This window comes from Molothrus aeneus, chromosome 19, assembly GCF_037042795.1.
Source record: "Molothrus aeneus isolate 106 chromosome 19, BPBGC_Maene_1.0, whole genome shotgun sequence".
NCBI classification, from domain to species: domain Eukaryota; kingdom Metazoa; phylum Chordata; class Aves; order Passeriformes; family Icteridae; genus Molothrus; species Molothrus aeneus.
In genome coordinates, this window is record NC_089664.1 from 133,073 (window position 1) to 145,994 (window position 12,922).

General features: G+C 42.4%; 1 protein-coding gene across 1 annotated transcript in view; it reads right to left on the reverse strand.

The window, feature by feature from the left end:
* The window catches only part of MAN1B1 (mannosidase alpha class 1B member 1), a 22,595-nt gene extending 10,926 nt beyond the window's left edge, over window positions 1-11,669 (reverse strand). Inside the window, exons 1-8 of the mRNA XM_066563120.1 lie at window positions 11,492-11,669; window positions 9,186-9,294; window positions 7,968-8,104; window positions 6,838-6,998; window positions 4,722-4,831; window positions 3,226-3,411; window positions 1,054-1,202; window positions 263-451 (exon numbers count right to left, since the gene is read on the reverse strand). Of these exons, the coding sequence (XP_066419217.1) occupies window positions 263-451; window positions 1,054-1,202; window positions 3,226-3,411; window positions 4,722-4,831; window positions 6,838-6,998; window positions 7,968-8,104; window positions 9,186-9,294; window positions 11,492-11,623 (1,173 nt within the window). The 5' untranslated portion in view covers window positions 11,624-11,669. The remainder of the gene's footprint in view (window positions 1-262; window positions 452-1,053; window positions 1,203-3,225; window positions 3,412-4,721; window positions 4,832-6,837; window positions 6,999-7,967; window positions 8,105-9,185; window positions 9,295-11,491) is intronic.
* Window positions 11,670-12,922: the final 1,253 nt, after the last annotated feature.

Genomic DNA, 12,922 nt, shown 5'->3' on the forward strand with positions numbered 1-12,922 from the left:
CAAGAAACCACACTCAGGAATTTTTATTTTTCTACTTAAAAGCTGTTTCTGAGGAAGAAAAACAATTACTCATCTCCACTACTATTTCTGGTATTCAATAAAATAACGGAATATTTTGTTTCTTTTTCTTCCCTTGTCTAGAGTTTCACAACTTATTTATCGTAACTTATAGACTCCTGAGACCGTGAGTACTGATGAAGAGTCAGTGGTAGAGCTGCAGAGAAATGGACAAAGCGAGCAATATCAACTGATTCTTCCATACCCGGAATTTCTCATCTCCAGTCAGACGAGAGAGCTCCCTGAACTCCAGCTGAATGCTGGTCACCTCTGCCACAGTGCTATCAGATGTCCAGCGAGGGGGATGTGCAGTGCCCCGACCAATGTTGACATCAGAATAAGGTATCTTGGACGGCGTCTTGAATGCTGGCATAAGCCTGTTTCCAATGTCTTTCTAAAGAAAGCACAGGGTCAAAACAAGTCAAACTAGAAATACATATATATAAATGGGACATCCCATTAGATTTTCTTCACAAAGCAGATGGAAAAAGAACTGCAGCTTAGTTTTAGATGATGCAAGCAATTAAAGAAATTTAAAAAGTCATTAACTTATTCATAGTAATGAGCAGAGTTTCCACCTTGTCCTTAGCACTGCAGGCCTCATCTGAGGCTGCAGTCCCTATCATGCAGTCACAGGCTGATCTAGCTAATCTGCTGAAGCAGCTGATGCTGTTAAGACACACAGAAAGGGCAGCAAAAAACAACTATTACCCTTTGCCAATCATTTGTTTCTTCTTTTGTTTCATGAACTTCATGATGGTCAGCCATTCATCAGCAGAAGACCAGACATACAAGAAAAGGTGACAAACACAGCAAGGCTTTGAGGTTGTACAGAGAGCAGAAGTGCAGGCTTCAAAGCTTAATGGTAAATGCCTTTCCCACCACCTTATGAAACTGTTAAAAACCAGCAACATTGAACTTTCTGAGGAACCTTCTCTCAACTTTGTCCAATATGGAATACATAACCCAATTTCATTTGTAAGGCCAGACACTCACAGCTTTTTCCAGGAAAAGGCTATCTCCAGAGAGGTGATAGGTGCTCAGCAAGCCACCCAGGATACGGATAGTGCTCTCAAACAGGTTCACATCCACATTTTTATCAAAGACTAAATCATTTGCTACCCATTTTCTTGCTTCTTCAAACTCTGCAAAGTGTAAAAGGTAGTTCAGTTCAGAACTTCTGGCATGTTCCAATAACTAAAGACATGAGTACTCCATATATCGATGACAGTTACTTGTATTTGTCTATAGAGATTAATATTTTAGGTGGAAAATTAAAATGAAGAGCACATGCTGGAAGAAGTTTCATTACCATTGGCTTAATTCTTATTGAGCACACACCATAGAAGCATACAGACAGAAATATCCACTAAAACAGAAAATCCTTAATAGTTTAAAAAAGAAGAATTTTTTTATTAAAATAGTCCCGAAATTAAAATCGTTCAAATCCATCCATTTGACTTGTCAGATAATTAGTTACACTTCCACAAAGCCTGCTACTTTTAATTAAATGTTTTTCAACCAAACCCATTATCCAGCGAGATAACAGGTAACATTTTCAGTTAATAGCTTTAGCCTAGCAATGTCCTCAGGAGCCTGCTTCCTGCAAGACGGTGCAATCTTTTTCTCTAGAAACAAAAATGGTTGTTTATCACATTACTTATTCAAAAGAAAGGTTAAAAGAAAAGCCATATTAGGTTCATGAATCAGCTTAGCAGCAGCATCACTCAGTAACTGCTTTGGCACAGGGTCTCCACAGTGCATGTGAGTCAACTTAGCCCTCACAATTGGAGGCTGAGCTATTTCAGTGATCTCACAGCTTCTGGAAACTCCTGCTTGTGAGAAGCAGAACAACCAATTTACCAGAAATGGAATGCATTCCTTAGAAGATAAACTCTGGAACAAATGGATGCCTCTGCGCCCTCCAGTCCTGGATGCTGGGCAAATACAGGATGTTGGGCACATTGAGAAGAATTACTAAAATTCTTCAGTCAGTGTTGTCAGAAGTACAACAGCAAAGGCAGAGTTCTCTGCCACAGAGGCTTTTGCATTCATCAGCTGATAAGAAAGACTCTGCATTCATCAGCTGATAAGCAGCCTCAAACAGAACTTGGATTTACATAGCACTTGTTATTCAGAAGAAACCCCAGGAGCTCTCTAAGGCAGTCAGCAGAACTGATAAAAAACAGAAAGAAGTCTTCACCAAGAACCTATTTTCAACACATCTCTAACACTAATAATTTATTTTAAAAACTCTACTCAGTTCAAAATTAATTAGGAAAAAAAAGAGCAACATATGTTCAACTTGATTAAACTTCAAGACAGCCTGCGCAGGCTTAGAGCTGCACACACACAACATATTATTTTGCAAAAACTTCAAAGGTAGAAGAGACAGAACCATGAAATACTTTGAGTATTTATTGTACCCTCACTGGCAGCTCTGTTCTTCCTATCATGACTGAAAAATCTGTAAGTTTAATAAAAGTTTACAAAGGTGGCTATTGACCATGGTTAAACAGATACAGTTCTAGAAATTTTTAAATACCATTAAAAAAACCTCTGCATCACCAAAATAAATCCCAACCAACCAACAACAAAAAAAATGGTCATAAATACTAATTAAGCATTTAAGTTTTTTGCAACAGAATTGTAAAATTTTGGGCTTAGTTTTTAAAATCTGTTTGAAAGTTCTCTAGCATGCTCATTTCCAGAATAACTCTCAAAAATACAGACAACAAAACAATTCAGGAAAGAGGTACTGAGCACTCCCTTTCTCAATCCATGGATTCCTTACAGAAACAGCCTTCTTAAATCTATATATGAAATATTGGTATAAGGTATGGTAAAACACAAGCAAGGAACATCGAGACAAACTACTCAAGAGTAATGGGCAGAAAGCCTCCACTGGCTATATGATGGCACAGAGGTTTTAGTACAGAAACAAACACCAGGAAATTTATTAAAACATCCCTCAAATTCTACCAGATACATACACTGTGTACACATACATATGTATGTATGTATTTACCCTCACAGGGAAGCTAAATTTATAGGCCACGTGTAATAAATATTCCCCTCAAAGAACTGTGAACAGGCAGTTCCTGAAAAGAAAAAGAAATTAAAGAATTCTTTTAGGGGAAAAAAACTGGAAGAGGAAAAAAAAAATACCTTCTTTTAAGCCTAAAATCCACATGGTATCCAAGGCATCAATTAAGGTAAGCCCAAGTCCAAACCACTCGCTGTAGGACTTGGACAAAGGCTTCAGCTCATCATGGCCCCAGGCAAAATCCTTGTACCCTTTCCAGGCATGGCGGAAGGCTTCAATCACAGCCAGCTGGCGCTCATTGATGGGCACTGCAAAGGAGAAACAGCACCTTGCTCAGGACTTCTGCAGGGCACTGATGGAACTCTACTACGCACCACTTTACTGCATTGCACCGAAAATAAAATTTCTTTCATTGATCACTGCAATGGAAAAACCACCCTCATATTATTCGTTTCAGAACAGCCTTTCCTCTGCAGAATAACCACTCAGTGTTTCCAGTCAGCAATTCAGTCAAATTCTCTGGAAGAAAGAAATCTCTCTGGAAGAGAGAGATCTCTCTGGAAATAGAGATTTCTCCCTGGCAACAAAACTGTCACTTCTGCAAATAAGCCATTAAAATAATCACATGCACAGCTATAGATGACTATCACTAAAGCTCAAAAAGATGAAAGTCAGGAAATACCAGATTAAGATCCATGGTAATCCAGGTGCTGAATACATATGCTTAAGAATAAAATCCTCAGCTAATTCAACACATAACATCTTTTCTTCATCTTCCCTCTCTTACCAACTGCTTTCTGTTAAATTTAAAATCACTTCTTCAAAATTATTTCTATTGAACTTTCTATTTAATATCAAAATAGAAAGAAAATTTACATTTTCCATCTTGGCTAAACCAAGTCTTTTTCCTTAGTTGTACTGATATTTTTGCTTCCAATCTGCCATGAAGTGGAGCTTACGTTACACATTGAACATGAAAAATTTCAAGCCATTAGCTGAAATTCTGAAAAATTATGAACAAAGACTTCTAGAGTGGGAAACACCAAGCAGCACAGCTAATCCCATAAATATTAAGCTTGCAGAAATGCAAATACATCACACTGAAATATGCCATGTTCATCACACCAGAACTTCCCGGTTTATTTTCTGAACTCAGAAAAAGGAAGAACAGGTTCTTAACTACACAAGTGCAGCAACTTGAAAAACAACTTCTGCAGCTTTCTGGTGAGCCTTAAAAATAGTTCCACTTAGTTCAGGGAGGAAGTCACTTCCCTGTATTTTCAGAACAAAAGGAAAGGCACAGCTGAAAAGGAAGCTGTCTCTTTCATGCCCTCCTTCTTTAGGTTATCCTGCCTCTTCCCAGAGGCTACATTTCAAAGATTTGTCTCTAAAATTTATTTTCAAATTCTGAAGGCTAACAAGCATGAAGGCTGGCATAGTGAATAAGAACACTGAAAAACTAGGATGTTCTAGGTAAGCAATCTCTCCTATACTTTTTGTTTCCTTTAATCGAAATAAACAAATAAAATAATGTGTATGGGGGAAACTGCACAACTGAAACCATAAAAGCAAACAAACAAACAAAAAAAAAAGAGGTATCATTAGCTATCCTATTTACCTGGTTCTTTCTGTTCTTCAGGTTCCACAGGTGAAGGTTTTTCTAGTTCCATTATTTTACTGGATGGAGGTTCAGTGCTTTGGTCAGGTTCTATCACTGCTCCCCTCCAGCTGCAAATACAAGGGACTTATTTTGGTCACAGAAAATCATGCAAATGAATGGGACTTATCTCTGTATTTCCTTTATCACACAATATTTTGATAAAACAGAAGTTAGATTTTGTATCAAGGTTCAAAATGATTATGTGGCCCACTAAGTAAGTTTTCTGTTCAAAGAAATTTTCTTTGCAGAGAAATTTTACTTGATTAAGAAATGTGTGTTACAAGCTCTTGGAATTTCAATATATATCTTGGCAATGGAATTGAATAAAAAACTTCTTAAAAGAAACACCTGAAAATGTTGTATTACAAACAATTTATTATCTACCAGCTCTGAAATTACCACACTAGCTACTAATGCTAAATAGTACCATGTTGAATCCTCTCAATCCTTCCCCCTGCGGGAAATCCCCAGGGCCATGTCTTGGAATAATATATCATAGAGTTTGCCCACCTAGGCTGATAGAGAGGACACAGCCCATGGTGCTCTGCAGCACTATTGCCAATCTGCATTAGACTGCTTCCCCCATTGGCCAGTTGACATTGCCCACCCCAACTATAGATCCCTCATTGCCCCTACAGGTTGCTGCCCTTTGTCCTGTTCTTGTGGCCTTACTCTGAGCAGCTTCTGAAAGAGACACTTCGAAGAAGGTTGCAGCATTTCTACCATCCTGCCATGCTGCAACAGTAACACATAAATGATGTGATTAAACGATCATCATCATGATTAAGTACAAAGGATGAGATGCTCAAAGTACTAACTCTGCTATCAAGGGATCACAAGCCTTCTCTTCTACCACAGATGTGTAAAGCAGTTTTCACAGGTTTTCATGAAGAATCTCCTAAAGGAGAAGTCTTTCAGAGCGGACTTCAAGTCAGGCCAAATTCAACTCAAGATCCAACAATCTCAACTATACCATTTAATATATAGGTATGGTGTCTTTGAGCCCATTATATGCTTCCTAAGGGAACCAGGCTTACAGGATCTTTAAAGTCTATATTGTTTACTTTAACAGTCTGACTGTTTCCAGTCAGCATATCTTCTGACTTAGATAAATGCCATATTTCATTTCTTACTTTCATTCTTTAAATTTGTAGCTAGTCTTCACTATGTTTTCATTGCTCTTGTAAGTTCGCTTACCACCTGTTTAAATCTGTGAGTTACAGCACAAGCCAAAGCAAAACAATAAAACATTTTCAGACAATACTGACAGCCAAAATTCTGAGCCAGGCACAGTTCTAATGCTATGATCTGCTCATCTGAGCCAGTGCTAAAGAGAACATAAAACACCTAAAACTCTCAAGCCTCATGTTCCAAGTCTGAAGAACCTCTGTTGAACTTTTGGTAGTCCTTTCTATATCCACGTTACTTTCCTTCACTTATTCCCAAATCAAAACACTTCCATAACCATAGAAGCACAGACCTTCTGTTAAAGATACTACGAGATGTGTACAAGGAATGAAATGTCTTGTAAGAAAGAAGTAAGCACATCATGTTACACTCACACAGCTATGTACACATCCATTGGTTCTGCCTGGTTGGCCTGGGCCCAATTTCTTTAGCGGCACCAACCCACAAGAAGCACTGACAATGCTATCACTTTCCAAACCTGCCCCAGGACAAAAACACTTGTAGCAGCACTATTACATTGATACCGTTAGATTAACATTTATTACAACGAACAGCAGAAACCTCTGGACACTGAGAATCTTGCTGAACATTAAGAGTGTCTAAGTGCATTAGAAACACAGCCAGCCTCGCAGGGCCCCAAACCCTCTGCAGCTGTGTGATGCAAACAGTAAAATCAGAGAAACTGCACATTCATCAAAATTAAATCTATCAGCCTAGTAATATCAGCAGCTATCAGGCCAGGCCTGAGAACAAACCCACACAAAGAAACAAAATAACCTCAGACACATACAACAAAAAGCCCATGAAATTTTCACTCCAACAATCAATGGATCTTGGCAGAGGCAAGGGGGAAGGAAGCACTGTACCTTGCCTGAAAGGTTTCTACCTGATAATGGATTTCTCCGTTTTCTCTACTTTATCCACTTCGACCAGCTCTTCTACAGCCCTCATGGTATCATGTCGGGTCTTCAGTCTTGTGTCTCTCCGTGGTGCTTTGATCTGAAGATTGGAAGGACCACGACGAACGTGAGGTGATTTCAGTGGCTTCTGAGAATAGGGAAAAAAATGTGCTTGGTAAGTTGCAGAGATGGTAAAATTTCAAACCATAAATCAATATCATTCCAGTATTAAACATAAATCCATATAAATCTTATTTTGTTTGTTTTGCAGCAGGCAAATTCTGACCTGAATGGAACCTATGCTAAAGATCTTGTGGGTTTGTTTGCTTTAAATTTTTGGTAAAATCATCCCATTCTTAAGTTTACACTGATAAATTACTTCTAAACTACCTTTACTGCTCCCAAGTATTCATTTAACACAAGGTAGTGACAAAGGATTGTAAAGATATTTGATTCCATTCTACTAGGCACAGTAAATTTATGAGAATTAGCAAAAGAATGCAAAGGCAAGTTTCCACAATGCCACTGTAAAAACCAAGAATTACTATACAGTAATACATGTACATTTTTGCATGATGAAGAAAAGATTTCACACAAAATTTTGTATTCATTAACTGAACATCCCTGAATTTGTGAGATAAATTCGTGACAAACAACACAGTAACCAGTATTCCTCTGCTCCACTAATTCACACAGTCAGTTGATGTTCCTTTCCCACTGCATTTCCCACAAACATAACCCTTCAAAATCTATCATCTACTCTTTCTGAAGCTATCTCTCAAGCTCCCAGATAAACCATGACTCCAGGCTTCTCACAGGAGTGGAGACTGATTCACACAGCAGAAGTGAAGCCTCAAGTAAGAGGTCAGTGTGACATAAAGTCCTGGCACTCCTGGGCAGAGCAGTGAGTAAAAAACAGCATACAGAACATGTAAATAAAAAGGAGAAAGCCAAGAAATACAATACCAAAACCCTCCCTGAGAGGACAGCATTCCACCAAGAGCACATGTTTACTGCAAGTTCTAACTCCTTCCTCCACAACAACTGTTGGAACCAAGCACTATTTGCCTTCACAAACTCTTTGTGGCATTAGAAAACTAATTTCTTCTCACGTTACCTGCAGTGAAAGCTCAGGGTAGTCTCCATGGTTGGCATCTGCTTTCTGGGGTGCTGGTAGAACAGCTGGATTTGCCAGCTTCAATCTAGGGATTTCTTGTTCTGTTCTCTGATCATCCAATGATTTGTTTGTTATACCTAGACACACAAAACTACTCAGCACAAGGAATCAACAGTCAAGGCTGCAGTTAGAAATTTATAACAGTTTGCTGTATACAAGTAGTAGATGCACCTCCAAAAACTGTTTGCATTCACAAAGCATTGATAAACACACACTAATTGTTAGATACAAAGCGTATTCTGGTATTAATCCTCTCCCTAATATAAAAGGAAGCTGCTAAAAGGCACATGGGGATTTTTAAAATTGCTACTATTTCAGTTTTTTAATACAATTAATAAGATAATATCAGAGGTAATGTGCATTAGTATTATCCAAATGCTTAGACTTTCTAAAATGATTAGGTTTGAGCTACCCTTATCTACATACAAACACAATAAAAAAAACCACACTCAAAACCTTCAGATCTTAATCAACTGTCATAGTTTTGGAAGGGTAGTTCCCAATTCAGTGCTCCCTGAAACCACAAAAACCACAACACTGCTATTGTCTTTCCCTTTTCTGTTCTTCCCTTCCCCTTCCCTCTGGGGTGGATGAGTTGAAAATTGGAGGCACAGAAGGCAAAGATCACAGGCTGAGATAAGAACAATTTTGGGGAAACAGCAATGAAATAAAAAAACAAACAGTAAGGACAACAATATTAATAACAAAAGGTATAGGAAAAGGAAACTATTTACATGAAGGCATGAATAAAGATGGCTGCCCCTGCTATGTTTTCTCTACCAGGAAGAGCTCCTTCTGCCCAGCACAAAGAGCCCCTTTCTCCCCTCTCCCACGCCCAGCAACGACTGAGGGGGTACAGAATAACATCCAGACCTTAGCCACACCCCCTCCCAGCTACTTCAACAAATTAACTATCCTGGCTGAAACCAGGACATCAACTAAAACAAAACGTTACTCTAGTCAACATAAAAAAAGAAATGGAATACAAAAATATTTTTTGAGTAAGCACTGCATCATTCAAACACCACATAAAATCATCTCAGAACTGAATTTTAATGAATACACCCAGTCATTACCAATGGAAATTAAAACTGCTTAGAAGACACACAATCATCTCCTAATCTCTCATCGCAATTGTGAGCTGTACAGAGCACATACTTTTCCATGTTTCCCCCATGCTTGTGTACGAAATTACTCCACACACTGCCAAGAACGCAAACAGGAAGAGAATGACACTCCGCTGGAGTCGGGACAGCTGCTTCCATTTCTTTAGGAGAGAAAAGAAGTGAAAGAAAGAATATTTAGCATGACATTAAGAACCTACTTGGTTAAAAATAAACTCTTATTGGTTCATTCAGATTAAAACCCCAAAATTGACTAGGTTTAATTTTACCCTGCTTCCAGCTGCATATATCCATTGCTTATTTTCTTTGATAACAGAGAAAACAGAAATCCAACCAGCTGGCACAAGAAGCTCACAAAAAACAACATAAGAGCCACCTGCTCAAAGAACCTCAGAAGCTGCCAAATGCCAATACTCCCAGCAAGCTTCAGCTACAGCTGACTTCAATCACAACCTCCATTGGTTGACCTGAGCACCTGCTAAGCTATCAACTGGGAAATCAGCCAAAAGCCTCTTTCCTCCTGGCTGGCAAGGGACTGCAGAATGCACATGCAAAATTAGAAACTCAAGAAAATGGTAGGAAAACTAAAAATGTTACTGCAGCAAAGAAGAAAAGCTCAAAATAAGGTGAGCACCAATCACTGGCAGGTCATGGATTTGATCCTTGTATGGGCTGTTGGCTTAAAGAGTGGGTCCCTTCCAACTCGGAATATTCATTCAATCTGTAAAAGAGAAGTCAGGTATCCTGGCTCTGACAAGCATGGGAACTGTCACACAGAACAAATTCTGCACCACAAAAAAAGAGGCACCAACCTGCAGCAATGTGAAAATTAAGTAAAACACCACAACAGCAAACAAAATAAACCCACAATCTTTTCAACTTTAGTCCTGGGCAAAAATGTATTGTTAACACTAGATTATACGCAACAATCACTGAAAAACTGACACAGCAAATTACGTTAACCTCAACGAGGCCAAGGTACATTAGCCTCAATTTACAGAGAGAGAAGCTGGAGTTAAACATCAAGGGTTAAATTGCCACCATTACTTTTCCAACAGTCCTCCTGAAATTCACTAATTCTGGTTTGGATATACAGAGGGAACTTCATTGCCAATGCTACACTTGGGAAGGACCTTTGCCACAAACCACACAGTACTTCCCACATCCTCATCCAGAGGCTGGGAATGTCTCCTTGCAGAACTGTCGATGGGCTCACACTGTGAGTCCCACAGAAAAATTTCCTGCCTTCCAGCTGCACTGTTGACTGTACAGGAATACTGTACACCCTTCTCTGGACACACTGCAAAATGCTAGTCCCACTGTGTCATCTTCAGTTCTACCTGCTTAGCAAACTCTATGACCCTCTTCCCATTGCAAAAAGACGCTTGAAATCCAGCAGCCCTGTGGTTCATCAGGGTAGGATGGGAAAAGAAGCTTTAATTGTGGTGTCTCGCAACAGGTAGGAGTAAGGCACAAGAACATGTGAGGGCATTCACCACCATCTTACTGGTTTTTTGCTCATGAAGAATAAGTGTAAAATGAAGGGTGATGACTCGGGCCCATATCTCTCTAGCTGGTAATAAAAAGAGAACTGTGGGACTGTGTGCCTAAACAAGCTCTTCATACACACTTCATCTGATGACCTGTAAAGCCTCTGTAGGTGATTATACATCATCTCCTATCTGTAACAAAGGTTGTCTTGGCCCTCTGACTCACTCTTTCCCACAGAAGACTCTCCAGCCCAAGACTCCCATCCCACACGAAGCTGTCTGCCCATTCTACCCACAAGCAGACAAGAAGGTCACTTCCCAGAGCTCTGCCAGAGGACCCCTCTTCTCACACTGTTCCCTTTCATATCCATGGGCAGAAGACAGGACCCTTCCCTTAAGCCTTAACACAGGGAACAAAGGCACAGAGACCAAATCTTACTCCCCTCATTCCTGTCCAAAGAGCTCAGCGTTGCCCCTCAAATGTGCACGAGCAGAGGGCAGGATTTTACCGTATGCCCCCGCTCCCAGCTTTATTCGTGAAAATTAAGACATGACGTGGAGACACCTCAGCCAGCCCGCGCCTTACACACCCCTATCCCGCGGAGAGCAGCCCTGCGAGCACTCCGAAAGCAGAGCCCAGAGCGAGGCCGCCCCAGCACCCAGGGCCCACAGCCATGGCCTCTGCCCGACTCGGAACTGGGGGACGACGCCAGGTCCCCCACGACACTCCAGGTGCACCTAAACCTAGGGACATTCCTGACCGCCCAAAAGCCCTCCCCCATCACCAGGTGCACCCCGCACCCAGGCCGGGGATACCCCGGTACCGCACAGCTCCCCGCGTGGCCCTCACCCGCCAGCAGGAGCGCCGCCGCCAAGCCTTGCTGTTGTTATAGCCACCGACCCCGGCCGCCTCCTCCGGGCCGAGAGTGACGGAGATAAAGTCCCGGCGCGGCGATCCCGCGGCGGCGGCACCCGAATACATGGCGGCGCCTCAGGGGCCGCCTGCCGCCATGGCCCCGCGGGACGGAGCGGCCGCTTCCGGCAACCCCTTCCGGTGCCGCTCTGGCGCCGGCGCGTCCGCGCTCGATGGCACCAGGCGAGGCGGGACTCAGCGCGTCTGGCGGCGCCGCGGAGGCACCGGCCCTGAGGAAGCGCAGTCGGGACGGGCCCTCTCCGCGGGCGGGCAGGAGGAGGTCTCAGCCCGCGCTGCCCACTCGCCGAGCCGCCCCGAGGCCGCAGCCCTCGGCGTGGGTACGGCCCGAGCCCCCCACCTACTTCACGGCTTCAAGCCCTGGGCAGGGGTGCTCGGGGCTGCTTTGATTTTTGCCCTTGCCGCTCGCTGTCCCGGCGCATCTCGCCGAACCGCGCCCTGCCCAGCGAGGACAGCAGCTGCCGGGGTGGGCAGTGAGGCAAAGGAGAGGCTGGGAATCCTCGCTGTTCTTCGGTGTCGTGAGACTACAACATAGAGACCAGTCACAGAGTCATTGGCATGGAAGAACTGTAAATGAAGACATGCATGTGGCAGATAATAAGGAAAATAAACTCAGTAAATGGCCTGCAAGTCCCCATGGAACGGGGAGTGGGCCGCTGTGGTGAGGCGCAGCCCCGGCACAGAGCACTGTGCCTGGACCCGTGCCGCCCACCTGCAGAATGAGCGTGGCCGGGAGAAACCCCCGAAGTCCTGCTGCCTCCGCGAGGACAGGAAGTACTGTCTGATGGCATTATCACCTGCCACGGAAACACCGAGACACAACAGTTTTCCAGCAGGCAGTGCAGGAACACGGGCCTGAGAGCAGACAACTGGAATCTGTGAGAGGATGTGAGTGGGTGAAAAGCAACTTAACTAGTTGTGTAAATAGACCCTTCCATAAGACCTGGCACTGAATTTTGGTATGCAGCAGGAAGCACTCATCCCACACAATTCCTTCCTTCAGCTGCTCCTCCACAGCCCCCCAGCCCTGTGTCACTCCCTCTGCAATTAAAAATTTCCCTGCGGAGAAGGAGGGATATACTCAGCTGGAGTAGGGAAGAGCATCGTTTAGTGATGTACACATTCAGAGCCATAGCATAGCAAATAATAACTTCTAGCGCAGGTTCATAATCCAAGAGGAAGAGGGCAGCATTGAAGCAGCTGCTTTAAGACTGCTGCTCTAAGTGCTGGCAGTGAATTCACCTCCAGCCGTGCCTAAGTGGCAGGTTAGTGTTCATCATTTGAGCCTTTATATTTGGAATCCACCTCACTGTAGATTTCAAGAAAATTTGGTGTTTTCTGATCATTTAA